Genomic DNA, 19,954 nt, shown 5'->3' on the forward strand with positions numbered 1-19,954 from the left:
TATACGCATTTTAAAAAAGGGGTGCCTGATTTGACACACATTGGTCAGAGAGACTAGACAGCATATAGGTTATGGCTGAGATTTGATGACTATATCATAACATTGACAGCTTATGTTGTTGAATCCTAAAACATCGACACCTAAGCGTTGAAAGCTAATAATAGCAAATGGCCACATCATCAAATTCTTTCCTCGGGAAAGAATTTAGGTGGCCATCTGTAAAAAAAATAAACAAACACACCCAAACATGGTTGGGGGCTAAGCCCCCAACCCCCCCTAACTAAATATACCAACTCCGAGATCGGTCTACATTGGGGAAAGGGCAAATCTCTGATAACGGCCATGTGAATTCTTTCCCGAGGAAAGAATTCAATGATGTGGCCATTCGCTATTGTAAGCGTTCGACGTTTAGATGTCGATTATTAAGCATTCGACAACCTAAGCTGTCGACAATCCAGTAAGAACCCGAGATTTGTGATTCATTTAATCACATATAGTTTAGGCTGCTGTACTGGTGCAGGGAACCAATCAATGACTTATTTGTTGTGAGGGTCAGGGCATTAATTGCCATTCTGGTGGTGGCAGTTATGCAGTGTTGCATTCCCTTACATTGCTGGTGATAGAGGGCTATGGAAGAAAAGACAGAGGAGTGACTCCAGATATGGAATAAAGCACTGAGTTAAGTGTAGAACAATGGGCATCCATCAGATAACATTGTCTTTAAACAAATATCTGCTGTAGTATGAAATGCTGCAGCTTTAATTTATAAATCTCCATGAAGACTTCTCCATGCTCCAGGTGTAAGTACAAGTACTATTACACATATTTCATAATTAGCCTTCTTGTTTGATTATCTATTCTCTTCCCATTATATCATCTATTTAGCAAATCTAGCTACTTATATCACTTGTGCTTTGTTCAAATGTTTATATTTTGCTAACTTTCCACTGAACAGATGTCACAAATTTCTGTTCATATTTTCATCTCTGTAAACATTTAATGTGTTAGAATATGTGTCCATTACGTAAAGCAAAAATTCTTTCATGATCTTACAACAGCACGTCTTAGAATTGGTATGCTTGCATGCATGTATGTATGTATGTACGTATGTATGCATGTATGTATTTATGCATGTTTGAATGTATGCATGCATGTATGTATGTATGTGTTATATAAGCCTTCAAATAAAGCCTGATCTGCTTCTCTGTCCATTTACCTTGACTTGTAAGTTTATAGAAAAGGTGACTTCCTAACACATGGGTTTTGAGATATCTATAATCATGCAAATAAAATACTGACTTGCCATTGTTACGACTGGATTTGTCTACTAAAACAAATCTACAAAAACTTTTAAATCATTTTGTAAAAGTAGTACAATTTGGAATAAGCAGTGTTGCTGAACTCCTTGTTTAATCACATCTAATCACAACACTGTATCATAAAATGAAGTTTCTTGTTATAATCCAGCCATACACAGCTTTAGAAAAATGTTTATAATATGTCATGCTCATAGTTTAAACATAATACTGAAATACAGCAATCGTCACTAATCTTGTGCTATGAATTTTCTAAAAGTGAAATGTAGAAAAATAAATCGCTCTACATAAATGTACCATTTATAAATATTATATATGCAGGGTGCTATGCCATTTTTACGTGCTTCTATGTTGGCGTACCTGCAATAGTTATATTATGGAAGTATATGTAGACTTGCAGCTATGTGAAAACATTCACTGTCAAAAAGTATGGCTGAATAAGAGATGGGTATTGTAATTTACTTGACAAAGCAACAATCTGCCCTAGCTCTAGGTTACATAACTGCATTCACAGAGCCTAACTCAAAATACAATCTACTGCAAATAGGCTTCTCTTCCTTGCTAAGTGGCAATGGTCAGAAGTGTAACATCCAGAGTCTATTCAAGTAGTTCATTGGAAATAAAGCTCTCAGCTCTCATGAAGAAATGATCACAATGTTTTCTACATGTAGATATCCTCTGTCCCATAGTTATAATCTAAAGGTTTCTGAAATTCCTTTTCAACTGTAGGAGAAAATGACTGTGGCTTGCTGTTATATCTTGCAATATTCTTGTATGTATATTTTTATGACAGAATTTTGTCCAAAGAAATGTACCACAGTGGTACAGCTATAAAATATACCACTCTTCTTCTTCATCAAAACAAGCCTTAGTGCTCCTCTTTGTCTCTCCTGTGTGCACCAAAGACACAGTCCACTCAATGAATATCTGGCTCAAATCCCAAAGAATCCTGTTTTTATGACTTTGGTTCTCATCTGATTTTACAGGTATATTCTTACTTCAGTTCTTGTTTTTTCTTGTGGTTGTTGGTTTCTAATTAGAGCAAACTGGTTGTAACAGTTCTTTTCAGGATTTTTGTGTTTTTGTTAATGACGAAAACAATTTCATTGGCTTTACTTGGTTACTGTACCTGCAAACAAAAATAAAAGCCATTACGAATCTTTGCCACCATTGTCTGATGCATAAACACATATACATACTCTCTGTTTCTCTTTCACTAATTTTATAGATAGATAGATAGATAAATAGATAGATAGATAGATAGATAGACCGATAGATAGATACTTCTATGTACACGTAGAACAACAATTATCATTGGGTACAGTGCAGTGCTTACATGTCTGGTTCTGATCTTGGCTTGGGTACCTTCTGTGTGGCATCTGGATATTGTCTTATGAGTGGGATCTCCATTTTCTTCCCACATTCCAGTGCATGCTGGAAGGTGGATTGATAAAGTGAAACTGTCCTCAAGTATGCAGGTGTGGCTTAGTGAATATACATGCATCACAATTAACTTGCTCCTCATCCAGTTCTAGGGCTGGTGCTACAATGTAGAGTCAAAGGTAGTGAGGAGAGAAGCCTAGTTTTGTATTTGCTCTAAAACACTGTCTGGTTAAGTGATTCAAGTGACTTAATCAGGGTCACAGAGTAGGCAAATGAAGGCTGAGGGAATCAAACTCTGTCCCTTGGGAAGCAGCTGGTTAACAGCTCATAGCCTTAATCTTCTGCACTACCTTCCTGCTGCAGTACTGAGTTAGGGATCTGAACCCCTCCCACAGCCGTAAAATGGAAAAGTGCATACAAATGAGCATCGATCAATATGATGGGGAGATGAAAAAAGAAAAAGAAACTAACAAACAACATTTTATGCTGGAAATGATGGTTTACTATTCTAAATGGCTGTGTAACTATAGAAGAGTGTAAAATGTCTAGTATTGTGCTGCGAAATAATAACAAAAGCTCTGACATTGCCAGTCATTGCAACCCATCTATCTTCTATTATTTGCAAGTTAAATAAAGTTGGTGATTTCAAGTGAATGGCTACTGAGGAATGAAACAGTTGCGACTTTCTTAATTCTAGATTTGTACCTCCTTATGTATTCAAAGTCATGCATGATTGACCTTCATTCATTGAGGTACTCAGTACAGTATATTGCACAACTCTACATTTTCCATGACTGCTGCCAAACATTAAGCTAACATCAAACCAGCTCTTCAAAACTCTACCCTTTTTACTAATTGTAACATGTCACACCACAAAAAATGCACCTCCCTATTGTTCTCCTTATGCCAGCACCAGAATCTTCATCTACTAAAGTTAAAGCTATTTTGCAATTGGTATGTGATTTCACATACCACGACACCAACATTTTAAGCATGTACTGAAACCATAGTACTTCTTTTCTCTCTGCCATTATCTCTTCTGACTATGGCAGTGAAAGATTGGCTGTCACCATTCAAGTGCAGGAATTCTCATGCTGTCAGCTGCATCATGAACCGTGAAGTATATGAAAGTGATACAGGGCTATACTGCTCAGACAAGCTCCACGTGGGTTTACAGAGTGGTCCTAGCAGCAAGGAACTCGAAAAAGCGACTACCTTCTGGATTTAAGTATCTTTGCTTTTTTTTCACTGAAAATAGCTTCTGCTGCTTACTTTGAACTAGCCTGAACTGTTTTTTTTACTGATTACTGCATTTATTTTAAAATCTGCACTTAAAGTTACATTTAGTCGAATTTAGTCGAAAGTTTGCTTGTTTGTTTGTTTAATTGAACTATGGAGGCTGCCCACTAAAGTGTGCTAGCCTGTGTAACTAATGTATCACTGTCTCTGCATTTTCTGTGTATTTCTGCAAAAAAAACAAAAAAACAAAAAAATAATCCTTATTTTCCCGCCTTTCTCGACTAGTTTAGACCAGTATACAGGCATTGCTGTATTCTGGGCTGTGGTGTAGTTCCTGTGTTGTCTATTACCTTACTTGGATAGAAGGAAGTTTCTTTGCTCACCAGTGGGAGTGGGGAGCCTTGAGCAGCCTACCTGTCCTTGGGGGAGGTGACCTCAGCACAAGAAGCTGTTAGTAATTGGTTGTTTGGGACCATTCCTAGCTCTTTTGTAGTTCACTGCTTAAAATCCGCCTCTGGGCATTTTTTTCTGGCTATACTGCTCAGACAAGCTCCATGTGGGTTTACAGAGTGGTTCTAGCAGCAAGGAACTCGAAAAAAGTGACTACCTTCTGGATTTAAGTATCTTTGCTTTTTTTTCACTGAAAATAGCTTCTGCTGCTTACTTTGAACTAGCCTGAACTGTTATTTTACTGATTACTGCATTTATTTTAAAATCTGCACTTAAAGTTACATTTAGTCGAATTTAATCGAAAGTTTGCTTGTTTGTTTGTTTAATTGAACTGTAGAGGCTGCCCACTAAAGTGTGCTAGCCTGTGTAACTAATTTATCACTGTCTCTGCATTTTCTGTGTATTTCTGCAAAAAAAAAAAAAAACAAAAAAAAAAAATAATCCTTGTTTTCCCGCCTTTCTCGACTAGTTTAGACCAGTATACAGGCATTGCTGTATTCTGGGCTGTGGTGTAGTTCCTGTGTTGTCCATTACCTTACTTGGATAGAAGGAAGTTTTTTTGCTCACCAGTGGGAGTGGGGAGCCTTGAGCAGCCTACCTGTCCTTGGGGAAAGTGACCTCAGCACAAGAAGCTGTTAGTAATTGGTTGTTTGGGACCATTCCTAGCTCTTTTGTAGTTCACTGCTTAAAATCCACCTCTGGGCGTTTTTTCCTGGCTATACTACTCAGACAAGCTCCACGTGGGTTTACAGAGTGGTCCTAGCAGCAAGGAACTCGAAAAAGCGACTACCTTCTGGATTTAAGTATCTTTGCTTTTTTCACTGAAAATAGCTTCTGCTGCTTACTTTGAACTAGCCTGAACTGTTTTTTTACTGATTACTGCATTTATTTTAAAATCTGCACTTAAAGTTACATTTAGTCGAATTTAGTCGAAAGTTTGCTTGTTTGTTTGTTTAATTGAACTGTGGAGGCTGCCCACTAAAGTGTGCTAGCCTGTGTAACTAATTTATCACTGTCTCTGCATTTTCTGTGTATTTCTGCAAAAAAAACAAAAAAAATAATCCTTGTTTTCCCGCCTTTCTCGACTAGTTTAGACCAGTATACAGGCATTGCTGTATTCTGGGCTGTGGTGTAGTTCCTGTGTTGTCCATTACCTTACTTGGATAGAAGGAAGTTTCTTTGCTCACCAGTGGGAGTGGGGAGCCTTGAGCAGCCTACCTGCCCTTGGGGGAAGTGACGTCAGCACAAGAAGCTGTTAGTAATTGGTTGTTTGGGACCATTCCTAGCTCTTTTGTAGTTCACTGCTTAAAATCCGCATTTGCACGACTTTGCGCAGTCGTGCGCAGTGCCGGTTAAACAAGATTAAACTTGGTTAAACAAGGTTAAACTTTTTCTGGCTCCGCCAAGTCTGCTCTTCAATTTTTCCCTTAGAACTGTTCTACTTGCAATCTAAACAGCCTATACTCTATCTGAAAAGCTCAGCACTTGCTCCTAAAGCATTTTGTATACAGGTAAAGCACTCTTAAACAAACGAAAGTACTTCATTCACCTAAATTCTGTTGAGTACCCATTTCCCTATAGGTCCTTTCTGCCTCAGTTACACAGCAATCTTTTTCACTATTTCTAGCATGTTGAAGGGTCAGTTGCTGGTGTCCTCTCCTGTTCAGCTGGTGAATCTGGAAATCTTGAGGCAATGTTACAATTGCCTCATGTACACAGACAACCCTCTCCTCCTCCCAACAAATACAAATATATGCAAGAGATGCAACTATATAGCCAAACTGGAGGCTGAGCTCTCTCAATTCAGTACTGGCAAGACCAGTCAGGAGGAGAAGGTAACCACGCACACCACAAACCCAGTCTCACATAGAACTATCACAACTGCAAACCAAACACATAAACACAAAAACATACGCAGAGGCACTGATTAAAAATCTACCAAAACAACAGAGGCCTCCAAAGCAGACACCCAAGCAACCACCACCTCAAGACATAGCACATGCAACACATAGTTCACAAAGTCAGTGTGCTAAACAGTCACAGCCCTTAAGGCCAAACAACATGCCAGACACACTTGTAATAGGTGACTCCATAGTCAGGCACACTGACGTCCCACTCACCAGACTGAACAAGGAGAGGGTCACAGTAAGCTGCCTGTCGGAAGCTAGAATCCACCACATAACCCAAGCACTCAGGTCACTCCACAGCAAGTACAAATATGACTCAGTCATTGTACATGCCGGTGTGAACGACCTGAGACGTACCTCCCTGGACTACATGAAAAGAGACATAGAGGAGCTCTCTGGTTATGTAGCCCAGGCCGGTATGACCCTGACCCTGAGCAGCATCTTACCCTCACCAAGAATGATGCCGCAGTACAAAGACAAAATGATCAGTTTTAACAATTGGCTTAATTACTGGTGTCATTCTAAGGGGATCCAGTGTCTGTCTGTTTGGGATGACATGCTTGACAAGCCACGCTGCTTCGCAAGGGATGGCTTGCACCTGTCACCCCTGGGCTTCCGGATAATGGCCAAGGCTCTTGCCACCCCCATAGTGCCTTTTTTAGGCAAGGCTCAAATGACAAACCTACCTCCCTAGAAAACACAAGTGGAAAAAAACTAAGGGTAATGCTGCTCAATGCCAGAAGTCTAAACCTCAAGATGCACGCCTCAAGCCCTCCTCAGTATGGAGAACATCGATGTCTGTGCAGTGACTGAAACCTGGTTCAAGGCTCCTGAGAGCACCCCAGCACTATCAGGTTTTACCTCATATCATGCTTTCTGGCCCCAAAACTTGGACCAAACCACAAAAGGAGGGGGAGTATCCATTTTCATCAAAGATACCCACACCTCCAGGTTAGTGGCAATGCACGAAGTATCGGAGACTATCCGGGTGCAACTAACCATAGGCAAAACTGCCTTACAGTTTGTAGCATGCTACAGACCACCCTCTCAAACTCAGGAACCTCACACAGCCTTCCTGAAGACACTGGAGAGTATGAATGTCTCGCCAAATACCATCATTTTGGGAGACTTCAACTACCCAAACATAGACTGGGAACATTACTCAAGCCCCAATACCCTAGCCCAAAGGTTCCTAGAATTCATAAACTCAAATGCAATGGAACAACTAGTCACCATTCCCACAAGAGGAGACAATATACTAGACCCGATCATCACAAACATGGGGACAAAATGCTCCACACCGGAAGTACATCCCTCTTTGGTAAGATCAGACCATAAATTAATCTCACTGGAAATCCACATGCGCCCCACCCCTGCACAAAAGACCACAGTGAAGAACTTCTCAAAAGCAAACTTCACACTTCTTAAGACTGAAGTGGTATCTTTCAAGGCCCCTGGGCCAGTGGAAACCACAACCCACACTGCTGAATCTTTTGCAAATGCCTTCTATGGGCACCTTCAAGAATGCATGGATCATGCAATCCCAAATAAAACCAAGACCCATTCCCCAAAGGCAGGCGCCCGGTCTGGTGGACCCCAGCCATAAACAAACTTTACAACAGGAGGAGGAAGCTACTACATGACAGAGCAAAATCCCTAAAAGGGAAGGCATCTCTGATCAGTACTAGCAAAAAACTACGATCACTCATAAAATCATCCAAGGCCAACTTTGAGAGAAAAATCACAAAAGACACAAAAGACAATCACAAGGCCTTCTTTAGCTATGTTAGAAACCTGGGTGGAAACTCCCAGATATGCTCAGAGTTAGTCCAAAATGACACAAAATACACTGAACCCACTGACATTGCCAACATTCTGGCAGACAGGTTCAGTGCAAATTTCTCCTCCCCCCAAAAGGAGAAATAACTTTCCCAGCAGAGTGTAGCCTCCCTAACATCTCAGATGCCCGGGTGAGAGCCGCCCTCTCTAAAGCTAAAAACACAGCATCAATGGGACCGGATGGTGTCCCGGGCTGTGTGCTACATGGACTCCAAGAGGAACTAAACCCACACATAAGGCTGCTGTTTAATCTTAGCCTTACTACAGGATACGTACCCAAAGAGTGGCGTACGGCAACAGTGGTCCCACTTCACAAAGGCAGTGCTTCTACGGACCCTGGAAATTACCACCCCATAAGCTTGACGAGCCTGGTCTGCAAAGCTATGGAGAGGATCATTATGGAACTCATAAACAAAGACATTGGGGACCTACAGACATTGGATCCTACCCAATTTGGCTTTGTCAAGGGCAGATCCTGCCTTTTGAACTTGGTCGACTTTTGAAACAGTCACTAAGGCCATTGATGAGGGCAAGGCAGTTCACACAGCCTACCTTGACCTTGCAAAAGTCTTTGACACAATACCCCACTCGGGCATCATAGACAAACGCACCAGCTTAAATGTAAACCCATATGTCACAAGATGGGTTGCAAACTGGCTCAAGGACAGAACCCACAGGGTCAGAGTTGCTGGAGCTATGTCAGACTCTAAGCCAGTCACAAGTGGTGTCCCACAGGGCTCAGTCCTGGGACCCCTCTTGTTCGGCATTTATTTTTCCGAGGTACAGGCAAACATAGGAGGATTGTGGCTGACAAAGTTCGCAGATGACTGCAAACTGGGCGCCATAATTGATACTCCAGCGGACACAAACATCCTTCAGAGAGGCCTCATAGAAACGGATAATTGGTGCCAGAGCCATGGCCTTAATCTGAACGCCAAGAAATGTATAGTCATACCCTTTGGGAAAAACAAGGTACCGACAAATTACCACATAGGCGGTAATCCATTAAGTACGGAAGAGGTAATCAGGGACCTAGGGACCCAGGTTGACAGTAACCTCTCATTTGACACTCACATTGCCAAAGTGGTTAGGAAGACCTTCTATATTGCCCACCTTATCATGAAGGGTTTCACATCTAGATCAAGAGAGGTCATTGTGCCCCTGTACTCTTCTCTTATCAGGCCAATGATTGAGTACAATGCCCCATTTGGGATGTATCTCACCCGACACCTGCAGCAGTTGGAAAGACCCCAAAAGTTCCTCACCAAGAGGATAAAGGGTCTTAAACATATGTCATATGCTGCCCGACTGAAAAAACTCCAGCTCTATTCAGTCGCATACTGCCTACTCAGAGGTGATCTGTGCCTGACGTACAAGGTCATGTCCAATCCTGAATTAATGGACATGCTCCACCTCAGAAAATCCAAATTCATCAGAGCCACGAGAACAAGTGACTTAAACCTCAACACAGAAATAAATAGAACGTGCTGGAGGGACAGATTCATAACCCAGAGGCTCCCTACACTCTGGAACAGAATCCCAGTCCATGTTAGGCAGAGCTCCTCACTGACTCTATTCAAGAGAAATCTCGACGAGTAGATGGGAGATCGTAAGTTTACCCCGGGGGTCATCTCTGTGTCACTACTAGACAGAGGCATAGTAAACTAAACCCTAAAAGGGCATAGTATTCTCATCCTAAGGGGTGGTGTAAGCCACATACACTCTGGCTAGGCTTATAAATGCCCTAGGGCAGATAGCCTAGTACGAACCTATGAACCTATTTTGCAAACTGCATTGAGGAGCAATGTAGTCTTCATAGAGCAACATTACTGAGACTCCTTCATTGACTTGCTATCTCCATGCTTTTCTGGTTGCTGTAAATATGCCTGAATCATTCTCTATCAAATTATAAAAATAATTAAACTAATAAAACCTGCATAAGAAATAAAATCACTCAAACATTCCCAAAAAATGTGTCAATATACTTTCCGTACTGATCCAACATTGATCTGTTTGAAGCAAGTACTATAACAATAATGCAACGATTTAAATATAATATAAATAAGAAATGTATATAAATAGAAAATATATATAATAACATTGCACAAATGCATTACTGCATCTATGTTCCCCTGAAATCCGTTCACAGGCGACCTCTCCTCTACTGTTGCACTTGCATACACATTGACACCTATGGCCAGTTTAGAGTATCCAGTCCACATACTGCATGTCTTTTGAATGTGAGAGGAAACCAGACCACCCATTGGAAACCCATGCAAACACAAGGATGACAGGCCGACTCTACACAGAAAGCACCCCAGCCAAGAATCGAACTGGGAAATCTCTTAATGACCTTATTTATATAAGTTCCCAAATGGTGGTCTTGTCTGCCAGTCACATAAACATTCTTTTATCTACACAGTGTCTTGCTAACTTAAATGATCACAGTAAGACCAACTATATTCCATTGAGACTAGTTCCTCACCCAGAGTGGCTCAGATCAAGTCAAAATGAAAAATCATTTACAGAATGTGTAACAGCAAGCACCAGCAGAATACAACAGTGTCAGGAGTTATAAAAAACATTTATTCGCTCATAAAATTAAAAAGGTAAGTGCTTTCACATCTGTTCCATCAGACCTTCTACAGAAAATGAACTGGCATGCTTATATATGCAAACATTAATCAAAGTGAGGCAAACAGGTTGAACCAATCACTTAAACTATTATATTAAACCAAGCATAAATATGCATAATAAAAATAATTAAACTAATAAAACCGATAAAATCACTCAAACATTCCCCAAACAAATGCGTCAATATACTTTCCAAACTGATCCAACATTGATCTGTTTGAAGCAAGTACTATAACAAGTGAAATAAAATAATGCAACAATTTACATATAATATATATAAGAAATGTATATAAATAGAAAAAAAAAAAATATATATATATATATATATATATATATATATATATATATATATATATATATAATAACATTATATATGTATTTTTTAATAACACTCAGCAGTAATCACTTTCTAAGGCTTTGTCCCTTTAGAATAGGTCTTAATGGGACTTCTTCATTAAGACCACTGCCCTGATCTGCTCTTAACCTAATCATCCAGTTGACCTCCCTCATTTCAGTAAGGGTTCTAATATAACCACCTCAGACACTGGGGTTTATCCTGTCAATCACCATGAACTTAAAGGAGTGTCTTGCATCAGTGGTCATAACATGTTTGGGCAAGGCATTGTTGGCAGAAGCACAATGGATACTGTATAAATGCTCCCTAATCCTGTCTTTCAGAGGTCTATCCCTCTTGCCTACATAAAATGCTTGGCAGACCATGCAGCTGGCAAGGTAGACCACATGTGAAGTCAGACAGGCTGCGTGCACCTTAAAATCAAAAATATGTCCATTATCAGGATGTTGAAAACACCCACTACTGTCTACCTAGTTACAAAAATTACATGCTCCACATGCCAATGTACTGGCTCCACACTCAGGCACACAAGGTTTCTGGTTATCTAGATAGCAAAATAATCTTTTTAGATTTTTCTTATTCTTATATTAGAATCTGTGAGTATCACCTACAAGCCTCTGGATGTTGGGGTCAATTGTTAATATGTTCCAGTGTCTCTTAACAACATTCATTGTCATCCTAATGTCAGTGGTGTAAGTTAGAGGAACAGAGATATTGGTGGGTCTAATGGGAGTTGGTCCCCTATCACTGGAATCAGTGGAGTGTTCAGAGTAGTACAGTCTGGCTATACTGGAGCTAAATGGAGGTATGCTACAAAGTATATCATTAACCTCCTTTTCTTTATAGCCTCTGTCAGTCAGCTTGCCTTTTAAGCATAACAACTCAGATTTGAAACCATAATCTGTCCCATTCAGTCTAGAGGCTCTCAACCCCTGTCCCTTGACTATATTCTTAAACACATGTGATGGGTGCATGCTATCTCAATGCAACAGGGAATTCCTATAATAGGGTTTCCTATATATACCAGTACAGAGGGAACCATCAACCTGTCTGGTTAAAAGCACATTCAAAAATTCAGCTTGAGTGTCTGAATAGTTCAGACAGAATTCAAAAAACTGGTAGAGGAGTTCATATCTTGATGCAACTTCACTAACTCATCAGGACGGCCTGGCCAAACAAGGAACAGGTCATCCACAAATCTACGATAGAACGGGACATATTGATGAAAACTTGGTGTTGAAAACATACACTCTGCTTCCCATTGAGCCATGACCATACTGGGGTAGCTATTGGCACTGGAGGTGGCACGACATCTCTTTGTTGGTAATAAACATCATCAAAGACAAAGATATTATTCTTGAGTACTATACTCATACAAAGATCTATCAGGTGACACAGTGAAGGATCATATGCACTGTACTTGGACAAGTATCTACCCACATAAATTAAACCAGCCAGGTTAGGAATTATGGTAAACAGTGACTGTACATCCATAGTGACCAACAGGTACCTCAAATCTGTTGATTGCATTTTAATATAGTCAAAAAGAGCTCTTAAAAACTGTTTGGAGTCCCTCAGCACTACCTCATTCCTATCTAAGATTAGAAGTAGGTGCTTCTCAACAAATATAGAGAAGCGCTCCATGCTCCAACTAAGGCCAGCAACAATGGGTCTCATCGGTGGGCTGTGGCTATCCTTATGGATCTTTGGAAGACCCTGTATGACAGGAATCAATGGCTCACATCAAAAAAGAGTTATACAAGTCAAGACTGATTATTTTATCTTGTAAACAATTATGCAAGGTACTCCTAATGGTTCTTATAAGACAATCTATATCTTTCTTATTGATAACAGTGTAATATCGATTGTCGCTTAACATTTCCTTTATGGAATTAAAATAGTCTGACCTATCCTTCACTACAATGGAGCCACTTTTATCAGCTGGTCTAATGGATATAGTCATGTCATTTTGTAATGTATATAGAGCTGTCTTCTCATACTGAGTAAAGTTACTATAATAATTAGTTCTGGAGCTCTCAAAGGCTTGAATAAAATCATTTTCTACTAATTTAACAAATACATCTAGAAGATGGTGTGGATTAGGCATAAACAGGCTCAGTTTCTTGAAAATATTAATATTAACATCATCAGGATTCCCACCACCCATACTGTATTTTCAGTGAAATATTCCGTGAAAACATCCTAATATCTAGACCAGTATCTGTCACATCTCCATGTTGTGCACGTATAAAGGAAAGACCCTTCCCCAGTACACTTAACTCGTGGGGGGGGGGTCAAACATCTCTTGGACAAGTTCCAATCAAGTTGTGACTTGTCTCCACATTGTCTTGAGTGATTGACTGGTATTCTCTTCAACTGGGATTTTCCTTTTTGTCCTTCCCCTGCTCTGTGAGCGATTCCTGTTGGAACATTGGTCCTTACCAATGGGTAAAGGGAAAGTGATAGAGCCATTGCTGTACCTGGGATTTCTGCCATCCATGCTGTTGTTAAGGCTCAGCGGTATTTTCCATTTCACATCATTGCCTAGTACTAGGGTTATATCCCCTTGTAGGCCATTCACCCCATTGGTATCAGGATCACTGTTCATAGAAGAATGATTATCAGCAGATCTCTCAGTCACTATGCTGCTAGGTTCCTTACTGCAAGATCCATTATGAGACTTAGTAGTAGTAGAAAAAACTGTAGTGTCATTCCTGGATGCTGTTCTTGTTACACCCATGGAAGAATTAATATGCTCATTACTATTGGAAGTCTGATGGGTGGTTAATCTAGAGCTGTTACGTGGAGGGATACTGTTTTTGGGCCAAGTGAAAACATTTCCCAAGTTAAAATCCCTACTATCCCTTTCAAACTTAAGCTGCTTTTGCTGAAGCAATTTTCTTTCAAACAGTAAAGCAGTGTCAGTAAGTTTATCAAATGATGAGTCAACCATTTCCCTAGGGAAGCAGTCATATAGGCCATTCAATTGCTCATTAATCTTTGTGGCAAGGGCTTCTTCCTCAGGTTTAAAAAAGTCATTTAATAGATTCAAATAATTAAAGCTCAACTCTATATTAAACTTCTGCCAACTTGCAAGCAGGTCTGGATATTGTTCACCATAAGTCGACATTTTTAGAATCCTTAAACCTCTGGGTACAATTCATTTATGTAGACAAACCTCAAAGTGCTGTCACTGAGTCTGGAGGCATTTACGTTTAAGAAGATTTAATTCCAGGTTGCTGACTGCCCTAACAAATGCTTCAACATCCATGCTAGGTTCACCTACAATTTCCTGTCTGTTGACTTCTTCTTGTAACATTAGAGGGTTGTTCTTCAATAGGCATTGCGTGAGCCTATCATGTCATTCGCCAAGCCCCCTAGCAGCATTCTTGGAATTGTAGTTCACTGAGTCATCTGAGAACCCCTCAGCCATGCTCCCAACAAGTACAGTAAAAAATGAAGAAAATAAAAAAAATACACTTGTTGAGCTAAATAAACCGATGGAAATAAAAACGTAAATGTGTAACTTCAAATACCAGCAGAATAAAACAGTGGCATGAGTTATAAAAAAAACAATCACTTGAAGCATTGAGTGATTTTATTTCCTTACAGGTTTTACTAGTTTAATTATTTTTTATTATGCATATGCTATATTTATGCTTAGTTTAATATAATGCTTCAAGTGATTGGTCCCTTACTTTTATTGATGTTTGCATATATAAGCATGCTAATTCATTCATTTTCTGTAGAAGGTCTGATGAAGCAGATGTGAAAGCGCTTACCTTTATAATTTTATGAGCGAATAAATGTTTTTTTATAACTCCTGGCACTGTTTTATTCCACAGGTGTTTGCTGTTATGCATTTTTGTTTTTATTTCCAGCAGTTTATTTATCTCAACAAGTGTATTTCTTTTTTATTTTCATCATTTAAGGAATGTTAAGCATGTTGACTACCATGCTACAATTAAATTGTGTAGGTGTGACTTAAAAACTCGTCACATACAAATATTTCATGATTATATGTGACTATTGTGCCAGCTGTAGCAGCTGTAACTACTGCTTGACAATAAATTCCACATGAAATCTCTCTGACTGACTCAGTTTGTAAATATGTCACAACTGATGGCTACACCTCCATTAGTATCCTGCTAGCTTCTTGTATCACTGACTTTATAGCCTGTATTTGTGGGGCTGCTCCCAAATTTAACAATAGCCATGTTTTGACCTTTCTCAGATATGTTGTTCCCCTGGTGTCATTGTTGGTTTTCCTTTATCACGTCTAGAAACTCTTCTGCAGAGATAAAATTTCAATATCAGTTTGAACCACTTGGCAAAAGAAAAAAAAAACTTTCATTTATACCTCACCCATCATCTATCTCGTCTCCCTCCTTAAATCCATGTAAAATTGAATAAACACTCAATCTTTTTTTCTATATCCCTGCTGCTGAACATCAACGTGTGCTGAAAGTAATCTGGTTCATATCCTACATCGTACATAAAATACCTACAGATATGCAAACCACAAACAGTGCATTTCCAAAAGGAAACGTAATGGTATTTTGATGACAAACATGCAAATCTGAATCTGTTAGAACTTCTAGGTGCACTACTTGGAAACATGTTAAAGAGAAATACAGGCCATAGCTAAAAGATCCAAAGCTAAATCAGTGCTATTTGGCAGTGAAACAGTGGTACACATTCAGAGACATGCTACAGTAACATTAAAAGATGACAACTGGCATAATATTTGGTTGAAGTTTCACATTTAATCATTATGTCAGCAATGTTTTCTCTGAAATGAGCATGGAAAATGAAGGACATATTAAAACACTGCCTCTTTGTAGCTGTAGTGTGCAACTGTTTTTTTTTCTTTTTTTATACACTCTCATTCTGATTGCCTCCTGAACCTACATAGCCTCACACAATTCTCTCCACCTTCTGTGCTAGCCATGCACTGAATCCTCTGATTGTTCCTTTCCAGACAGCCAGGAAACGACCCCTCATCAGATGTGACACTTGAATCCTCAGGAATAAGATACACCACTGAATAGCCCTCAACAAACATTGGCTGACTGAACTACAAAACAGACTAATTTACTTTCAACTCAAAGTAGCACATACAATCATGTATAAACTTGAAGTATGTCCTACCATTAGTCAACTTCTATAATGCAATACTACAACAAGCAAACTGAGATCCAAACATCAAAATGTAACTCTGTCACAAAAATCTGCTACTCACCCTGGAGACACACCTTACATTGTCTACAGAACTTAGACAAACATCAAATTTTAAATAACTTCAGGAGCAATTCAAAATATTTCTATATACCTGATCTGTCTGCCCAGGCTGCTTTCTAAAGAGGTAACATCTGCTTTCTCTGTCATCATGTCACACTCTTCTATTCTTTTCTTATTCTTTGAAACCAAGCAGCTATAAAACCTGCTAAATCACTTCTGCTTTCATTTCCAAACAGATAAAACACAAAACTCTTCTGCTAGTTCTTGCTACTAATCTTGCAGCCTCTTTTTCTCATGTTTCTCTTCAAATGACAGAAACATACAACTCTTCTTCTAACTTCTTTGTCTCTTTCAGGACCACTATCTTTCTTTCCACCATCCTCACTCCCTTGGTCTCATACAACAGTGCCTCTGATGTACCCCTTTCACACCTTAAGGTTTTTTTTCCATAATAAATCCTTATTGTTATATTATTTTCATACACAAGTAAAAACAAACACAAAAATTTAAAAGAAAAAATACAAAACAAAAGACTACTAACTAATATCACTAACTATCACACCAAACAAATATACAATATTTACAAGAATGCTTCCATGTAAACATTAAGAATAGAGAAAAAACAAAAGGTAGTTAATAAAATTTCCAGTAATATACAGTTTAAATACAAAATTCTCTCCAAGCAAGTTTATAAATGTGAATACCTTCAAATTAAAAGTGTTATGCTAATATAATATTAAATATCTGTTCCCAAATTTTTGGGTTATTAATGTTTTTATTATTCAGACTTAAGAGTAGTTTATGAGCTAATATATGCCTTGTTGCCAAAACTCTAAAGCTTTCCCAAGATGTTTTAGATGGGTCTAACCAATTAGTGGCTATATAAAGCTTCATTAACAGAAAAATATTAATATATATAGTACTTTGTGATCTAGGGTGTTCTTTTGGAGGAATATGTAAAATCGTAAATTTCCATGACAACGTTGTACTTTGGTAACCCATCTTCTGAAGTTGAATCTTGAGGGAATTCTAAAGCTTATATATGCATTTACAGCTCCAGAACATATGAAGAAGATCAGCCGGTTGATTTTTACAGTATGGACAAGTTGGAGAGTTTTTAGAATTAAATTTATGCAGGGTAAGGCATGTATAATATGCATTATTCCATATCATCAACTGGGTATACATCAATTTTTGAAGAGAAGTAGATTTGATAGTCAGGTCAATTGCTTTTAACATCTTACTTTTGTCTGTCACTAAAATGTTCTCTTCCCAATAGTTGGATAACAGAATTTTATCATGAAATTTAAAGTCTTTAAAACATCCTGTTGGAGGGCTTGCCACAACTCAAAGCATTTATTAACATTTTCATCTTCAGTTTTAAAATTTATAAAGTAGCTCATAGCAAGTTCTCTAATTTGTCTCAAAATAACAAGATCATTTTTGGGTAAGTTAAATTCTTGTCTTATTTGATTGGCCGAGTGGTCCAGATATTTGTATATGTCGATCAAAGTTAAATTAACTATCACTGGAAACTTTTTAAGATCAATTAATTGATTGTTCAATTTTAAATTAGGATTCCTATGAAAGAGTTGAAAAACCATCATATACTGACCCAGATCCAAAGATTGAAATAAATCTTGTATAGATAATATGTTAGTTTTAATGTGTTCAATAATCTCATAAATTTTCAAAGTATCTTTACCTAAAAAGGGTATTGCTTTAGGATTAATGTTTAACTTTAAAATATATTTATAATTCAAAATCACCCAAGTTGGTGTCCACTTAGTAGTAGTTGTATCATAGTTGGTAATTCTTAGAATTCTATTAGAGTTCATGATTAGGTAGTACAATTTGAAGTTAGGCAACTCCAGTCCTCCTTTATTTTTTGGGGTCATTAATTTATCATAAGATATCCTGTTTTTTTTTGGTTCCCAAATGAATTTAACCAATTCTTTATGAATTTTTTTAAAAAATGTCTTCGAAAGTATTAATTGGGCTGACCTAAAAATATAAAGTAATCGTGGTAACACATTCATTTTGACAATTGAAACTTTTGCTAGTAGTGGCAATCGTAAATTCTTTCACCTCCCGAAATCAGAAATTATTTGGTCCCAAATTGTTTTAATGTCATTATTGTAGAAGTCTTTATTGTCTGTAGAAAACTCAATACCTGAATATTTATTTTTTTCTTTAAATGTTACCTGCCCAACCAAAGGCAATAACGAAAAAGGTTTAGGTGTCTTTAAAGGAAAAATATTGTTTTTTCCAAGTTAATTTTGTAGTTAGAGACTTCTGAAAAATCATTAACAGCCTTCAATAATTTGTCAGTGTCAAATATTGGAGATGCACAATAAATATTAAGATCATCCGCAAAAGCTGCCATTAAGATTTTAGTTCCATAAATTATTGGGACATTATGATAGATATTCTGTTTAATATATAAGAACAGAGGTTCAAGATAAAGATTAAATAGTAAAGGGGACAAAGGGCAGCCCTGGCGTGTTCCAGTCTTAATCTGTATTCTTTTGGAGAGGCTTCTATTAATGCACAGTGTAGTATAAGGATTACTATATAATATTTGCAACATTTGAACAAATTCATGGGATATATTAAAATAAGGTAAAAGAGCAAACAAAAAAATTGTATCAACCCTGTCAAAGGCCTTCTGTGCATCAATTATAAGGGCATAGATATTAAGATTATTTTGTTTAGCATGTGTTATCATAGTATGTAATGTAAGAGTATTATCACTGGTTTGTCTACCTGCCATAAATCCAGCCTGTTCTTTGGATATTATATGAGTCATGATTTTCTTCAGTCTAGATGCTATAATGGAGGTTAGAATGTTCATGTCTACATTCATTAATGATATCGGTCTATAATTATCGGGGTTTTGAGGATCTGAATTGGCTTTATGTATAAAAATAGTCTTTGAGGCGTTAAGATGAGGATCATTAATAGTATTCCTAATTATATAGTTAAATATAACTGAAAGTATCTTACCAAAAATATCCGCAAACTTTTTATAAAACTCCACTGTCATCCCATCGGGACCTGGTGATTTATGTGATTTCATATGTTGAATTGTATATACTATGTCTTCTTCAGATATCAGTTTAACTAAATAATTTTGAATATCCTCTCCTATTTCTGGAAACTTAATTGATTGTAAAAATTGTTCATAGATTCTATGCAAGGACATATCCTTTTGCCCATCATAAATTTTTGTATATATTTTCTCAAAAATATTAATAATATCCTCTGTTTTAGAATATATTTTATTATTAAATTGTATTTCCAAAATTTGTAGTGTTGTTTTTGATTGATTAATGATCCTAGCCAACGTTCTCGATGGTGTTTGAACGTGATAAGCATATCTCGCTAACATCTTATATTCTTGGAATGTTAATCTACTATTTTGTTTTAAGAAGAGATCCTTCTGACATTTAAATAGTTCTTTCTCTGTTTGTTCATTAAAATTCTGAATCAGTCGTTGATCCAATAATTTAATTTTCGTTTCCAAGTTTTGAATATCTTTATTTAGTATTTTTTTATAATAAGAGGCTTTTTGCAAAAGGATCCCTCTT

General features: G+C 37.8%; 1 protein-coding gene across 1 annotated transcript in view; it reads right to left on the bottom strand.

The window, feature by feature from the left end:
* Window positions 1–386: 386 nt before the first annotated feature.
* The window catches only part of LOC122791249 (endothelin-1-like), a 254,621-nt gene continuing 235,053 nt past the window's right edge, over window positions 387–19,954 (bottom strand). Inside the window, exon 4 of the mRNA XM_044058956.1 lies at window positions 387–2,445. Coding sequence (XP_043914891.1) covers window positions 2,382–2,445 — 64 coding nt within the window. The 3' untranslated portion in view covers window positions 387–2,381. The remainder of the gene's footprint in view (window positions 2,446–19,954) is intronic.

Source organism: Protopterus annectens, chromosome 1.part0 (genome assembly GCF_019279795.1).
Source record: "Protopterus annectens isolate FY-2018-M chromosome 1.part0, PAN1.0, whole genome shotgun sequence".
NCBI lineage: Eukaryota > Metazoa > Chordata > Ceratodontiformes > Protopteridae > Protopterus > Protopterus annectens.